General features: G+C 38.5%; 1 protein-coding gene across 1 annotated transcript in view; it reads right to left on the reverse strand.

The window, feature by feature from the left end:
- LOC127419013 (microtubule-associated serine/threonine-protein kinase 4-like) overlaps positions 1-13,984 on the reverse strand; it is a 202,320-nt gene that overhangs the window by 138,139 nt on the left and 50,197 nt on the right. The window contains exon 3 of the mRNA XM_051660033.1: positions 7,679-7,806. Within this exon, the coding sequence (XP_051515993.1) occupies positions 7,679-7,806 (128 nt within the window). The remainder of the gene's footprint in view (positions 1-7,678; positions 7,807-13,984) is intronic.

The following is a 13,984-nucleotide window of genomic DNA, read 5'->3' on the forward strand; positions in this document are numbered from 1 at the left end:
TGAATTTGTAAATAATGTCACTACTATGTTTTTGAGCAGATGCTGCTGGCGGGTCCAAAAGGGGGCACCATGTTGCGAGAAAGGTTTACGCTTAAAATGTTCAGGTCCCCAGATATATAAGTCGGGCATATGCGGTACAGATTGAAAGCTTAGAATCTGAACTTTTCATAGATAACATCACTTCTGCATTTATGCTACATAAAATAACAAAATAAGGCCTGATAACATCCACGTCAAAAATAAGCAGCACCTAGAGGTAAATATGAATATAAAAGTCTTTCAAATAGCACTTAAATAGACTAATCATATATCAAATGAACTTTTGTTGCCCTAAAACCACAGTTTGAAAGATTTTCAAAAGAATCACAAAGTGAACTATGATTTCTGTAAGACATCAAATACAAACGACTCTTATGCACCAATCACTGCTACTGTAAAAATTTAGTCAGTTTTCTACAAAATTAGCCATTTTTTACATGTCTGTGAGCTTGTTTGTCTAAATTATCTGATGTTATATCTTAGATGTCTAGAACAAAATATGTGGTCCAGCAGTAAAAGCATGCTAAACAAATCATCAGAAAAATAGCTTTAGACTATTGATGTTAAAATATAATTGCAAAGGGGAGGATCTTGGCTTTCTAATGACACCTAGATTGAGCTTCTAGTCCACTCAGAGGCCGAGATATTCAATGAAACAATGGGGACAGTGCATGAACTGAAAATTAGACTGAATGTCTATGGACAAGCATATTATGAGGGCTAAAATGCATTAGAGCACCACCTACATTTCAGATCGGCATTTTGTGATGGAAGGTGATAGAGGAAAAATTATGTTTCCAAGTTCTTGCTGCCATCTAGTGGAATAAAATAAGATTTTTGGAGGGAGAGAGAGCAAACAGAACCAAAATTACATGCTGACAAAGTTAGGACAACAATTGTTTTTTCTATTCATCATAAGATTGTAAACATATACAATATTATTTATGAATAATTGAAGTCTTTTTTTTTTTTTTCATTTGGGGGTTTTTCTGAAAAATTAGAATAGAACACAGTATGTGTAAATGGTGAGCTTTTAAATTTGCGTGTGAAAAATTGCAGGCGGCAGCCCGAAAATGCCCCAGAGTTCATCAGCACAAACATCAATAAATATTAGCAGTGTACTTGATAAATTATGTGATTTGTGGTGTTAATTGGTTTGTCACACTCAATCATATTTTAAATACAGTAAATTGAAATCGTAAAAGAAACAGATACAAAAATTCTAAAAGATGGTTTTAAAAATATAATTAATTAATAGGGCTGGGTAAAATTATTGATATTCAGATTAATCGCAGTCTTCATTTGAATGATCCCAATATCGATTCTTTAAATCCCAAGATCGATGTTTTACTTTAAAGTTTAATTCAGTTTTTGGTTGAACTGCATAGTTTGGGCCCTGTTGTATTGTATATTGTATTGTATTGTTGTATTGTATATACAGAAAATTTTATATTTTCATAATGTGTAAGTTAGAAGGGTCCCTGTATTTACAGCATTAGCTGAGAATTTCTTTCATTTATAAGCGAAATGGATATTATAACTGAAATATACCCAAATGGTCGAAATTGTAATTGATTCGATAGCTTGTGAATCTGAATTGAATCACATCTGTATCAATTTCCAGCCCTGATAATTCACATGAAGGTTGACACCCATCAAGTAAGATTACTCTTAATCCCTCATTTAGCAATAGCTAACTTTAGCTCTTTATTTCCATCCTGTCAGCTCCAATTCTGTTAATTAGTGTTCAAAAGGTACTACATAAAAACGACTAAAGCTGGTCTATTATGGGCACAAGCTAGTTAAGCTGATTATTGTTGCAGGTAGGCCAGTTTGACCAGTGCAGCCATGATGACCAGATAAAACCAGCATATACAGTGGTGTGAAAAAGTGTTTGCCCCGTTCTTGATTTCTTATTTTTTTGCATGTTTGTCACACTTAAATGTTTCAGATCATCAAACAAGTTTAAATATTAGTCAAAGATAACACAAGTAAACGCAAAATGCAGTTTTTAAATGAAGGTTGTTATTATTAAGGGAAAACAAAATCCAAACCTACTTGGCCCTGTGTGAAAAAGTGATTGCCCCCTAAACCTAATAACTGGTTGGGCCACCCTTAGCAGCAACAACTGCAATCAAGCGTTTGTGATAACTTGCGATGAATCTTTTACAGCGCTGTGGAGGAATTTTGGCCCACTCATCTTTGCAGAATTGTTGCAATTCAGCCACATTGGAGGGTTTTCGAGCATGAACTGCCTTTTTAAGGTCATGCCACAGCATCTCAATAGGATTCAGGTCAGGACTTTGACTAGGCCACTCCAAAGTCTTCATTTTGTTTTTCTTCAGCCATTCAGAGGTGGACTTGCTGGTGTGTTTTGGATCATTGTCCTGCTGCAGAACCCAAGTTCGCTTCAGCTTGAGGTCACGAACAGATGGCCGGACATTCTCCTTCAGGATTTTTTGGTAGACAGCAGAATTCATGGTTCCATTTATCACAGCAAGTCTTCCAGGTCCTGAAGCAGCAAAACAGCCCCAGACCATCACACTACCACCACCATATTTTACTGTTGGTATGATGTTATTTTTCTGAAATGCGGTGTTACTTTTACGCCAGATGTAATGGGACACACACCTTCCAAAAAGTTCAACTTTTGTCTCGTCAGTCCACAGAGTATTTTTCCAAAAGTCTTGGGGATCATCAAGATGTTTTCTGGCAAAAATGAGATGAGCCTTAATGTTCTTTTTGCTCAGCAGTGGTTTTCGTCTTGGAACTCTGCCATGCAGGCCATTTTTACCCAGTCTCTTTCTTATGGTGGAGTCATGAACACTGACCTTAACTGAGGCAAGTGAGGCCTGCAGTTCTTTGGATGTTGTTGTGGGGTCTTTTGTGACCTTTTGGATGAGTCGTCGCTGCGCTCTTGGGGTAATTTTGGTCAGCCGGCCACTCCTGGGAAGGTTCACCACTGTTCCATGTTTTCGCCATTTGTGGATAATGGCTCTCACTGTGATTCTCTGGAGTCCCAAAGCTTTAGAAATGGCTTTATAACCTTTTCCAGACTGATAGATCTCAATTACTTTCTTTCTCATTTGTTCCTGAATTTCTTTGGATCTCGGCATGATGTCTAGCTTTTGAAGATCTTTTGGTCTACTTCACTTTGTCAGGCAGGTCCTATTTAAGTGATTTCTTGATTGAGAACAGGTGTGGCAGTAATCAGGCCTGGGTGTGGCTAGAGAAATTGAACTCAGGTGTGATAAACCACAGTTAAGTTATGTTTTAACAGGTGGGGCAAACACTTTTTCACACAGGGCCATGTAGGTTTGGATTTTGTTTTCCCTTAATAATAACAACCTTCATTTAAAAACTGCATTTTGTGTTTACTTGTGTTATCTTTGACTAATAATTAAACTTGTTTGATGATCTGAAACATTTAAGTGTGACAAACATGCAAAAAAATAAGAAATCAGGAAGGGGGCAAACACTATTTCACACCACTGTATGCATATTGGCAACCAGCAAACTGGCGTTTTAACTGGTCTTTTGAACCAGCTTAGCTGGCCTAGTCAGGGGTTTCTTCAGGAGGGGAGAGAGACCCAGGAAGCCCCACTGAAAGCAAATCAGATACAGCCACTAAGTAAATGACATTCTGTTTGCGCTCTGTATTGACCTGCTTCTCTGTGATCATTCATTTCAATCAGGCTCCCAACATGGATGCAGAACCTCCGTTTAGAAAGACTTACAAGAGGCAAATAAGATGTGGTAGGTTTTCACAACATTTTCGATGCATCCAACCCTCTCTGTATAAATAAAGTGTTAAAAACGTCTTCTAATCATGAAGTTCTTTGGTCAAAAATACACAAGGATAATAGCAACTGAGTATGGCTTTATTACATCATAACTTCTCAGAAACAAAGCTATACAGACATAACTAAAGCACATTATAGTCGACCAATATGGATTTCTCAATTGCCAGTGCAGATATCTGGGTGGTTGAAGCATTATCTGTCTATGGATGTTTTTTGTTTTTTTATAAACTTCATGATTTTAGGTTAAAATATTAATGAATGTATAATGTATAATTACTCTCTCATTAGATATTCACAAGATATAATAGGCTACACTCAACCATTTAGGTTTTTCACATTTTTAAAGCTGTAATTTGGTAGTATTTACATTAACTGACACTCAACCATGTACAAATGATGGACCTTTTATACTTCCACTCACCATGGGGGTTAGCAAATTAATACATTTTCATTTTTGGATGAACAGTCCCTTTAACTTAGTGATCTTATTTAGTACTTGACACATATCCAATGAGTGCATGTATTCTGCAGCTTACAGACAGAATCCATTGATCTTTCAAGGAGATTGTGGTTTCATTCTGGATGATTGATATGGTTTTAAAAAAAAAATAAATAAATAAATAAAAAAAAAACCTTTGATTAATTCAATCATTGGCATAGAATCGGGTGGGAGGTCATGCATCTGTCCTTGTTTAAATATTCTTTATCAACGCTGAAAATAATTTAGTATGCAGATACCTTGCAACTGCGTGACTGAGTCTGTCATAATCAGCCAAAAAACTGAAGTCCCTCCTCCACTGTACAAGTTTGTATAGCCCTATTAGTGTCGTGCAATCCCCCTTTAGCATTGATGGGGGTGTCACGTGGTACCTGGTACTTTTTTCAGCGCTGACCAGGATGGGCCAATCACAGTTGTTTATTATTAATGGATGAGGATTTTTAAAAATTATTTTACAGATAATGCTGAGGCGGTTTTCCATTCACAGGAATTAATCCTTGCGATTATCAGTTTTTATTAAACAATTATCCAGTGTAAAATGTCTCCAAAAGGATTTAAAATGTTAAGAGATTTAAATGCGGATGCATGGAGGATTAAGTTTTCAGAGCATCAAGCGCCCCCTGCAGGAATAAAACTTTGTGTCTAACAAAACACAGTCAGTGGCTGACAACATGTGCAATTTTGGTCTGTTTCCCACGCAAAACTTTCATATAAATTTGGAAAACATTAAATATATCACACAAGTCATGTGGAGTCAGTGAAGATGCTAAAGGCATCCGTACAAATGATCAGTTGTTTTTTTCAGGGTGAGAAAAGCAGACAGGCATATTAGATGAGCAGGTAAGAATTAGAATTTTCTGAAAGGGGGTCACAAAGTGTCTTCAATAATATATTGGGGGTTACAAAGTGTCATCTAATGTGTTTTGATGCATTTGGTTGGACTTCATCAAAGAGACAAGATGATTTTGTTAACTCCAGATCAAAATGTTTTTTGTTTTGTTTTTGTCAGCAGTTATATCATCAATAAAAGGTGAGTAATCTAGCATCAGTGGCAGTCATCCAAATTACCACCACCATTATGTTCCTCACATCAGGTGGTATGCTTCAGATCATGAAATGTTATTATTTTCCCTATTCACTCTCCTTATTCCTCTTTCCTTCATTCTAGACAAGTTAATGTCCGTTTCATCTGTCCATCAATCTTTGTCCCAGGTCTCTACACTGTTTTATTAATCTATATTGAATTACCCTAATATCAGGTAATTTAAACAGACAATCTGTATAATTTGACGTACAGTACTGTGCAAAAGTTTTAGGCACTTGTGAAAAATGTTGCATAGTGAGGATGTCTTCAAAAATAATGCCATAAATAGTTTTCATTTATCAATTAACATCATACAAAGTCCAGTAAACATAAAAAAGCTAAATCAATATTCGGTGTGACCACCTTTGCATTTAAAACAGCACCAGTTCTCCTAGTTACACCTGGACACAGTTTTCTTGGTTGTTGGCAGATAGGATGTTCCAAGCTTCTTGGAGAATTCGCCACAGTTCTTCAGTCTATTTAGTCTCAATTACTTCTGTCTCTTTATGTAATCTCAGACTGACACTATGTTCAGTGGGGGGCTTTGTGGGGGCCACGACATCTGTTGCAGGTGTCTTCCTGTTCTTGTATTCTAATCTTTTGTATTTGTAAAAGTAATGTTTGGGAGTCTAAAATCTATTTTTCCTATTGACACACTAAAGCTGAAGATATCATCTTATGACAAATGCTTTTGTGAAACATCTTAAGAGCCTAAAACTTTTGCACAGTACTGTATATTCACCACAAAATACCTGCTTCTCTCTTCTGTGTTTGCTTTTATGACAAGAGCACAATATTACATAAGTCAGCATGTAAAAAGGCAACATCCTGTGAGTCTATTGTACTGAAATTAAAGGGTTCCTTTTTGTTTATCACAATGGAGTTTATCAAAACAGGACAAAACAATATTTTTATTCTCTGCCTATAATACAGCACTGCCTCCTAGTGTTTGAGTAGCAAATCTACCAAATGATCCCAGTTACAGATCCAATGCAACAAAATTGTATGGAAAGAATATAGTATCAAAATTATTAACAAACTGAATTGGTTAGTTGTGAAGTAATGCAGTTCATGAATAATAATCATCATCATCATCATCATCATCATCATCATCATCTTGTTTTAGAACAGATCTGTGATCTAAGTTAATGATTTTCCTTTACGATTAATTGGGTTTGTCTAAACAGCTGGCTGTTTTTTTGTCATTCACTGATAAAGTTAACTCTGATAAATATTAATGAGATTTTATCATAATTCATATTATGCCATTTCCAGGGAAGCAACAGAAGCGATATAAGCAATTTCAGTAGCACTAGAGCTCCTTACTCTGTGGCCTATAAGGAGACACGTGGATCTTTAGACACGTGTACTAATCGTTTAAGGCAAAACCAGCGGAAAGGAAGTCTCAAAATTAAAATGAATGAAAGAGTTGTCACAAATAGACATTAACGAATGCATGCGTGTCAAGTTTATCCACAAATGCGCTTTCAACACTTCACAAGTTCATTTTGTGTTTGATTTGAAACATCTTCCTATGGTTACATGCACAAATTGAGAAAGATTTGTACAAAAGGGAACTTTTGTATCCACAAATATATCCGTATCTGTACAAATCACAGCACATTCGTTTAGTTTTTAATTTCAGACACAAGTTGAAAGGCATTTGTGTGTGGATTGTAATAAACATTTGAGAAGATTTTTTTCAATTCAACTGGTAGATGTGCACACATTCATGAAAATTTGAGGGATTATTCATTGTTAAGTGTTTGCATTTGGATCTTGCAAGGAAAAAAGGGTTTTGTGGCTTTTAGCCTCTTAACTTTGGGCTCCTCTATATGCTAGTGTACTCCTAAAAGTAGAGAACATTTTATTTTAGCAGGTATACACATAAAATTGACAGTCTTTCACTTCTGGTAAAACCGAACCAAAAATATTGATGACATCATCTTGCCCCCTCATTCATTTTGTCCATTAAAATGCTTTATAGTGTATAAAATCTCCACCTTCTAGCCTACCACCTACTTCTAATTAGCAGTAGCAAGTGGCAAATCATGTTCATGGCTGGCACATAAACAAAAGGCTATTGACCTCTAAAATGACAGTGTAGAAGTATTAGAATTATTAATATTACCAGCTGCAGTCCAGCAAAAAGCATCTTAATCTTGGCAAACCAGTATGGCAAAGACAAGCTACATATGCCTGTGTCTCAGAGCCATTCCTTTAGGAATAAGATGAAATGTGTGATATACTGACCAGACTGGCCGTGAGGGAGGGCGCAGACTTGCCGAGGGTCTGTGAGCGCATGCGCACCAGGTTTGTGGTCTCAGAGCCTGTGGCCGGCCATGCTTGCTGGGCTGATACGTACGGCAGCAGGTACTTTCCTGGAAAAAAGAAAGATGTCTTTAAAGTACACTATAAAAAAAAAAAACTGATGGCATTAAGTTCATCAAGAGTGGCCTTTCCAAGAGCAATGATCAATAAACATGTAGAGACAGTGCCACTCACAGAAACACAAAACACCTTCAGGGTAACACATGTGAAATTAAAATAACGCAATAAAACTTAACTAAACTACATCAAATATAACACAGAAAACCCTAATGTAGATAAGTGATATTAAAAATAAGAAGAAAATAACTACTCCCATAAAATATAATGAAATGTGATAGGTCACTCAGGGAATTCTGGGAACACCAGATTATTGTTTTTACCGTAATTTTAACAATAATTTACCGTAAAAAGTACATGTACTTTCTTGTTAAACATAATATAAAATTTTACCATTAACTGTACAGTAAAATCCTACTTTTTACATCTAAAAAGTCATTTTTACAACATTTTACCATAAAACGACACGTATTGTCTTTAAATATATTATAATTTTTTACAGTATATTTTAAGGTAACTACCCGTTAACCAATTTACGTTTTTGTAGTGTAGCATTTTTAAGTGTCGCCAGAGAATTAATTGTAACTGCATACTTTTTACAAACTGGAATACTTGATTCTGATTGGTTAATCACAGCAGTCAAATATTTTTATATAACGATTGCTAAACCACATATTATAACGTTGCCTTTAACAATCTTCAACCATGTCACTCCGTGCTCTCTTCTCACATAATAAAATTATTTCAAATCACATCAATATTTCATTAGCCTTTATTTATTTATTTGGCAAGTAGCAATACATTAAGATGGACAATTATAGTAATCTAAAATCCACATCGAAGCAAGGTCATAATCACTCTGTCAATGTTTAATTGTAAATGTTAATGTTAATATATGTAAATTACATAAAATGTATAACATTACATCACACAAGTACAAGCTACAATAGGAGTTTCAGGGGTTCCCTCCAGACATTTGAGGTTGGTGATTTTGTGTTCTTTTTTATAATGAACCACTCATGTTGTTAGAAAGGTAATGAACTAACTGATAACTTAATATGTATAGTAAAGATCAGAGAGGATTATGTGAGTGCCACTCTATAATTTAATTGCACTATCATAATAGATGTGTCATCACAAACAAATATGGTCCAACATGACAGACACAGTATGTGAATAACTGGGGGCAAAGGTCATACTGCCCACCAGCAATCTATAGATATAATTAGTGCTAAATACACATTTTTGCTGTACAGTGGCCCCCAAAAAAAATATGGACACTTAAGCAGCACTTAAAGGAATATTCCAGGTTCAACACAAGTTCAGCTCAGTTGACAGCATTTGTGGCATAATGTTGATTACCACAAAAAATAATTTCGACATCCCTCCAAAAATCGAGGTCACAGTGAGGCACATACAATGGAAGTGAATGGGGCCATTTTAGGAAGGTTGAAAAGGCAGAGAAGTTTATAACTTTATAAAAGCACTTACATTAATTATTCTGTTAAAACTTCTGTATTATTTGAGCTGTAAATTGTTTAAATCTGCATTTTAGGGTTTTAGAGTACACAGCGTTTCATCGTCATGGCAACGAAATTGTAAAATTGGATATAACTTTACACATAAAAGGTTAGTAAGTGATTTTATCACACTGAAATCATGTTAACATGCACACTGTTTATGTCTTGTGTCTATACTTTTGAAACAGTGAGTATTTTAACAGTTCTGGATTGGCCCCATTCACTTCAATTGTAAGTGCCCCAGATTTTTGTTTTTTTTAAAGAAAATGAGGGACGAGTCAAATTACATTTTTGTGGTAATCAACATTATGCCACAAATGCTGTCAACTGAGCTTTATTTATATTGAACCCAGAATATTCCTTTAATGTCTGAATATCACTTCATTAGAAAACAAACCAAGCGGCATTTAGGTTAAAGAAAGATAACAAGCACAATTTAAGCAAACCATTTCACACGTATGTAGATACAGTTGAAGTCAGAAGTTTACATACACCTTAGCCAAAAACATTTAAACTCAGTTTTTCACAATTCTTGACATTTAATCATAGAAAACATTCCCTGTCTTAGATCAGTTAGGATCACTACTTTATTTTAAGAATGTGAAATGTCAGAATAATAGTAGAGAGAATGATTTATTTCAGCTTTTATTTATTTTATCACATTCTCAGTGGGTCAGAAGTTTACATACACTTGGTAGCATTGCCTTTAAAGTGTTTAACTTGGATCAAACATTTTGGGTAGCCTTCCACAAACTTATCACAATAAGTTGCTGGAATTTTTGCCCATTCCTCCAGACAGAACTGGTGTAACCGAGTCAGGTTTGTAGGCCTCCTTGCTCGCACATGCTTTTTCATTTCTGCCCACAAATTTTCTATCAAACTGAGGTCAGGGCTTTGTGATGGCCACTACAATACCTTGACTTTGTTGTACTTAAGCCATTTTGCCACAACTTTGGAGGTATGCTTGGAGTTATTGTCCATTTAGAAAACCCATTTGAGACCGAGCTTTAACTTCATGGCTGATGTCTTGAGAATTTGCTTCAATATATCCACATAATTTTCCTTCCTCATGATGCCATCTATTTTGTGAATTGCATCAGTCTCTCCTGCAGCAAATCACACCCACAACATGATGCTGCCACCCCTATGCTTCACCATTGGTATGGTGTTCTTCGGCTTGCAAGCCTAACTCTTTTTCCTCAAAACATAACAATGGTCATTATGGCCAAACAGTTCAATTTTTGTTTCATTAGACCAGAGGACATTTCTCCAAAAAGTAAGATTTTTGTCCCCATGTGCACTTGCAAACTGTAGTCTGGCTTTTTTATGGTGGTTTTGGAGCAGTGACTTCTTCCTTGCTGAGCAGCCTTTCAGGTTATGTCGATATTTTTTGGACTCAAGATGGCGCCGGGTATGGCTGCTGCGTTGCGAGCTCCGACACAACATAGCAATGTTTTGTTTGTTTTGTTCACAATTCTTATGTTTTTTGTCTTGGATGTTGTCTGCCTTATTGTCTACGACAGACAAACACTTTTGGACATTGGTTCAGCAATCTCACACCGAAAATCGGACTTCACATTCCTCAATGCCGACCCGCTGTTTACAAACACGCAAGCGGAGCCCTTTGTCTGGGCAGCACGGCCGCGGAAACGCAGGAGGAAAAGGGGAAACAGAGCCGGCGTTCTCATCAGAGTAAGACGCCGTGCAAATCGACCCCTGCTACCCACTATTCTACTGGCAAATGTTCAGTCTCTGGATAACAAGCTCTGCGAGCTGAAAGCGCGGATCTCTTTCCAACGAGAGACGAGGGACTGCTGCATTATCTGCCTAACAGAAACTTGGATGTCTGCAGAGATTCCAGACTCAGCCATTGAACCCGCGGGGTTCTCCGTGCACCGAGCGGACAGAGCGAAAGACCTCTCAGGTAAAACTAGAGGAGGTGGTGCATGTTTTATGATCAACAAATCCTGGTGTGATCAGAGGAACGTACATTCTATCAAGTCTTTCTGTTCTCCTGATCTGGAATTTCTTATGCTTCTGTGTTGACCATTCTGGCTACCGAGGGAATTCACAGCGGTCATTATCACTGCTGTGTACATTCCCCCACAAGCCGACACAGACCGGGCACTCAAGGAACTGTATGGGAGAATAAGTGAGCAGGAAACCGCGCACCCTGAAGCCACGTTCATTGTGACCAGGGACTTTAATAAAGCCAGTTTAAAATCAGTCGCACCAAAATATCACCAGCACATTAGTTTCAACACACGAGGGGACCGGGTTTTGGACCATTGCTACTCTCCGTTCCGGAATGGCTACAAATCCCTCCCCCGCCCACCATTTGGCAAATCGGACCACTCTTCCATTCTGCTTCTGCCCGCTTACAGGCAGAAATTGAAACAGGAAGCACCCACCCTCAGAACGATCCAGTGTTGGTCGGACCAATCAGATTCTACGCTACAAGACTGTTTTGATCACACGGACTGGGAGATGTTCCGGTCCGCCTCTGATGACGACATCGAGCTTTACGCTGATAGCATAATGTGTTTCATCAGAACGTGCGTAGAGGACGTGATTCCGACCAGGACAACACGGATCTATCCGAATCAGAAACCTTGGATCAATAGCGATGTTCGCACGGCACTTAATGTGCGGACCTCCGCTTTTAATTCCGGGAACGCGGAGGAGCATAAACAAGCCAGTTATGCCCTCCAAAAAACTATCAGAACTGCAAAACGCCAGTGCAGGAACAAGATTGAAGGACAGTTTAACACCACCAACTCTAGAAGCATGTGGCAGGGAATTAACATCATCACGGACTTTAAAGGTAATAAAAACTCCGCCATGAACACCGCTGCCTCTCTACCGGATGAGCTAAATACTTTTTATGCTCGTTTCGAGGGAAATAACACAGCCCTCGCGGAGAGAGCTCTCGTGGCCGAAGCTACAGAGGTTAGTTCACTCTCCGTCTCTGTAGCGGATGTAACCCGATCCTTCCAACGGGTGAATATCCGCAAAGCCGCGGGCCCAGACGGCATTCCGGGCCGTGTCATCGGAGCATGCGCGAACCAACTGGCTGGTGTTTTTACGGACATTTTCAACCTTTCCCTCTCTTTGTCTGTAGTCCCCACATGCTTTAAAACATCCACCATTGTGCCTGTACCAAAGCAATCAAAAATAACTTGTTTAAATGACTGGCGTCCTGTTGCTCTGACCCCCATCATCAGCAAATGTTTTGAGAGACTAATCGGAGATTACATCTGCTCTGTATTGCCACTCAATCTTGACCCGCTGCAGTTTGCTTACCGCAACAACCGCTCCACTGATGATGCCATTGCATCTACAATACACACTGCTCTCTCCCACCTGGAAAAAAAGGAACACTTATGTGAGAATGCTGTACAGCTCAGCATTCAACACCATGGTGCCCTCCAAGCTAGATGAGAAACTCCGGGCTCTGGGCTTAAACAGCTCGCTGTGCAGCTGGATCCTGGACTTCCTGTCAAGCAGACGCCAGGTGGTTAGAATGGGCAGCAACATCTCCTCATCACTGACCCTCAACACTGGAGCCCCACAGGGCTGTGTTCTCAGCCCACTACTGTATTCCTTGTACACACTTGACTGTGTGGCAACACATAGCTCCAATGCCATCATTAAGTTTGCTGGTGACACGACGGTGGTAGGTCTGATCACTGACAATGATGAAACAGCCTACAGAGAGGAGGTGCACACCCTGACACACTGGTGTCAGGAGCACAACCTCTCCCTCAACGTCAGTAAGACAAAGAGCTGGTGGTGGACTTCAGAAGAAAAGACAGAGAACACAGTCCCATCACCATCAATGGAGCACCAGTGGAGAGAGTCAGCAGCTTCAAGTTCCTGGGTGTCCACATCACTGAGGAACTCACATGGTCCATCCACACTGAAGTCGCTGTGAAGAAGGCTCATCTGCGCCTCTTCTTCCTGAGACGGCTGAGGAAGTTTGGAATGAACCACCACATCCTCACACAGTTCTACACCTGCACTGTGGAGAGCATCCTGACTGGCTGTATCTCCGCCTGGTACGGCAATAGCACTGCCCACAACTGCAAAGCACTGCAAAGGGTGGTGCGAACTGCCAGACACATCATCGGAGGTGAGCTTCCCTCCCTCCAGGAAATATATACAAGGCGGTGTGTGAAAAAAGCTTGGAGGATCATCAGAGACTCCAGCCACCGAGCCATGGGCTGTTCTCTCTGCTACCGTCAGGTAGGTGGTATCGCAGCATCAGGACCTGCGATACCGCAGTGTGTGTGTATGTGTATATATATATATATATATATATATATATATATATATATATATATATATATATATATATATGTACACACACACACACACACTTTTTTATATATTTTTATTTTTAACTTTTATTGAAATGTGTATCTATATAGTGCGTATTGTATACTATACAGTGTATGTTATTATTTGTATATTGTTGAGTGTAATTATGTGTATAACAGATGTTTAAATTGTGCTGTGTTTATTTGATGTTATTGTAAATTGGTATATGTCTCATCACTGTCACGACTGCTATGTTGATCGGAACTGCACCCAAGAATTTCACACACCACTGCACTTGTGTATATGGCTGTGTGACAATAAAGTGATTTGA

Source organism: Myxocyprinus asiaticus, chromosome 3 (assembly GCF_019703515.2).
Source record: "Myxocyprinus asiaticus isolate MX2 ecotype Aquarium Trade chromosome 3, UBuf_Myxa_2, whole genome shotgun sequence".
NCBI classification, from domain to species: domain Eukaryota; kingdom Metazoa; phylum Chordata; class Actinopteri; order Cypriniformes; family Catostomidae; genus Myxocyprinus; species Myxocyprinus asiaticus.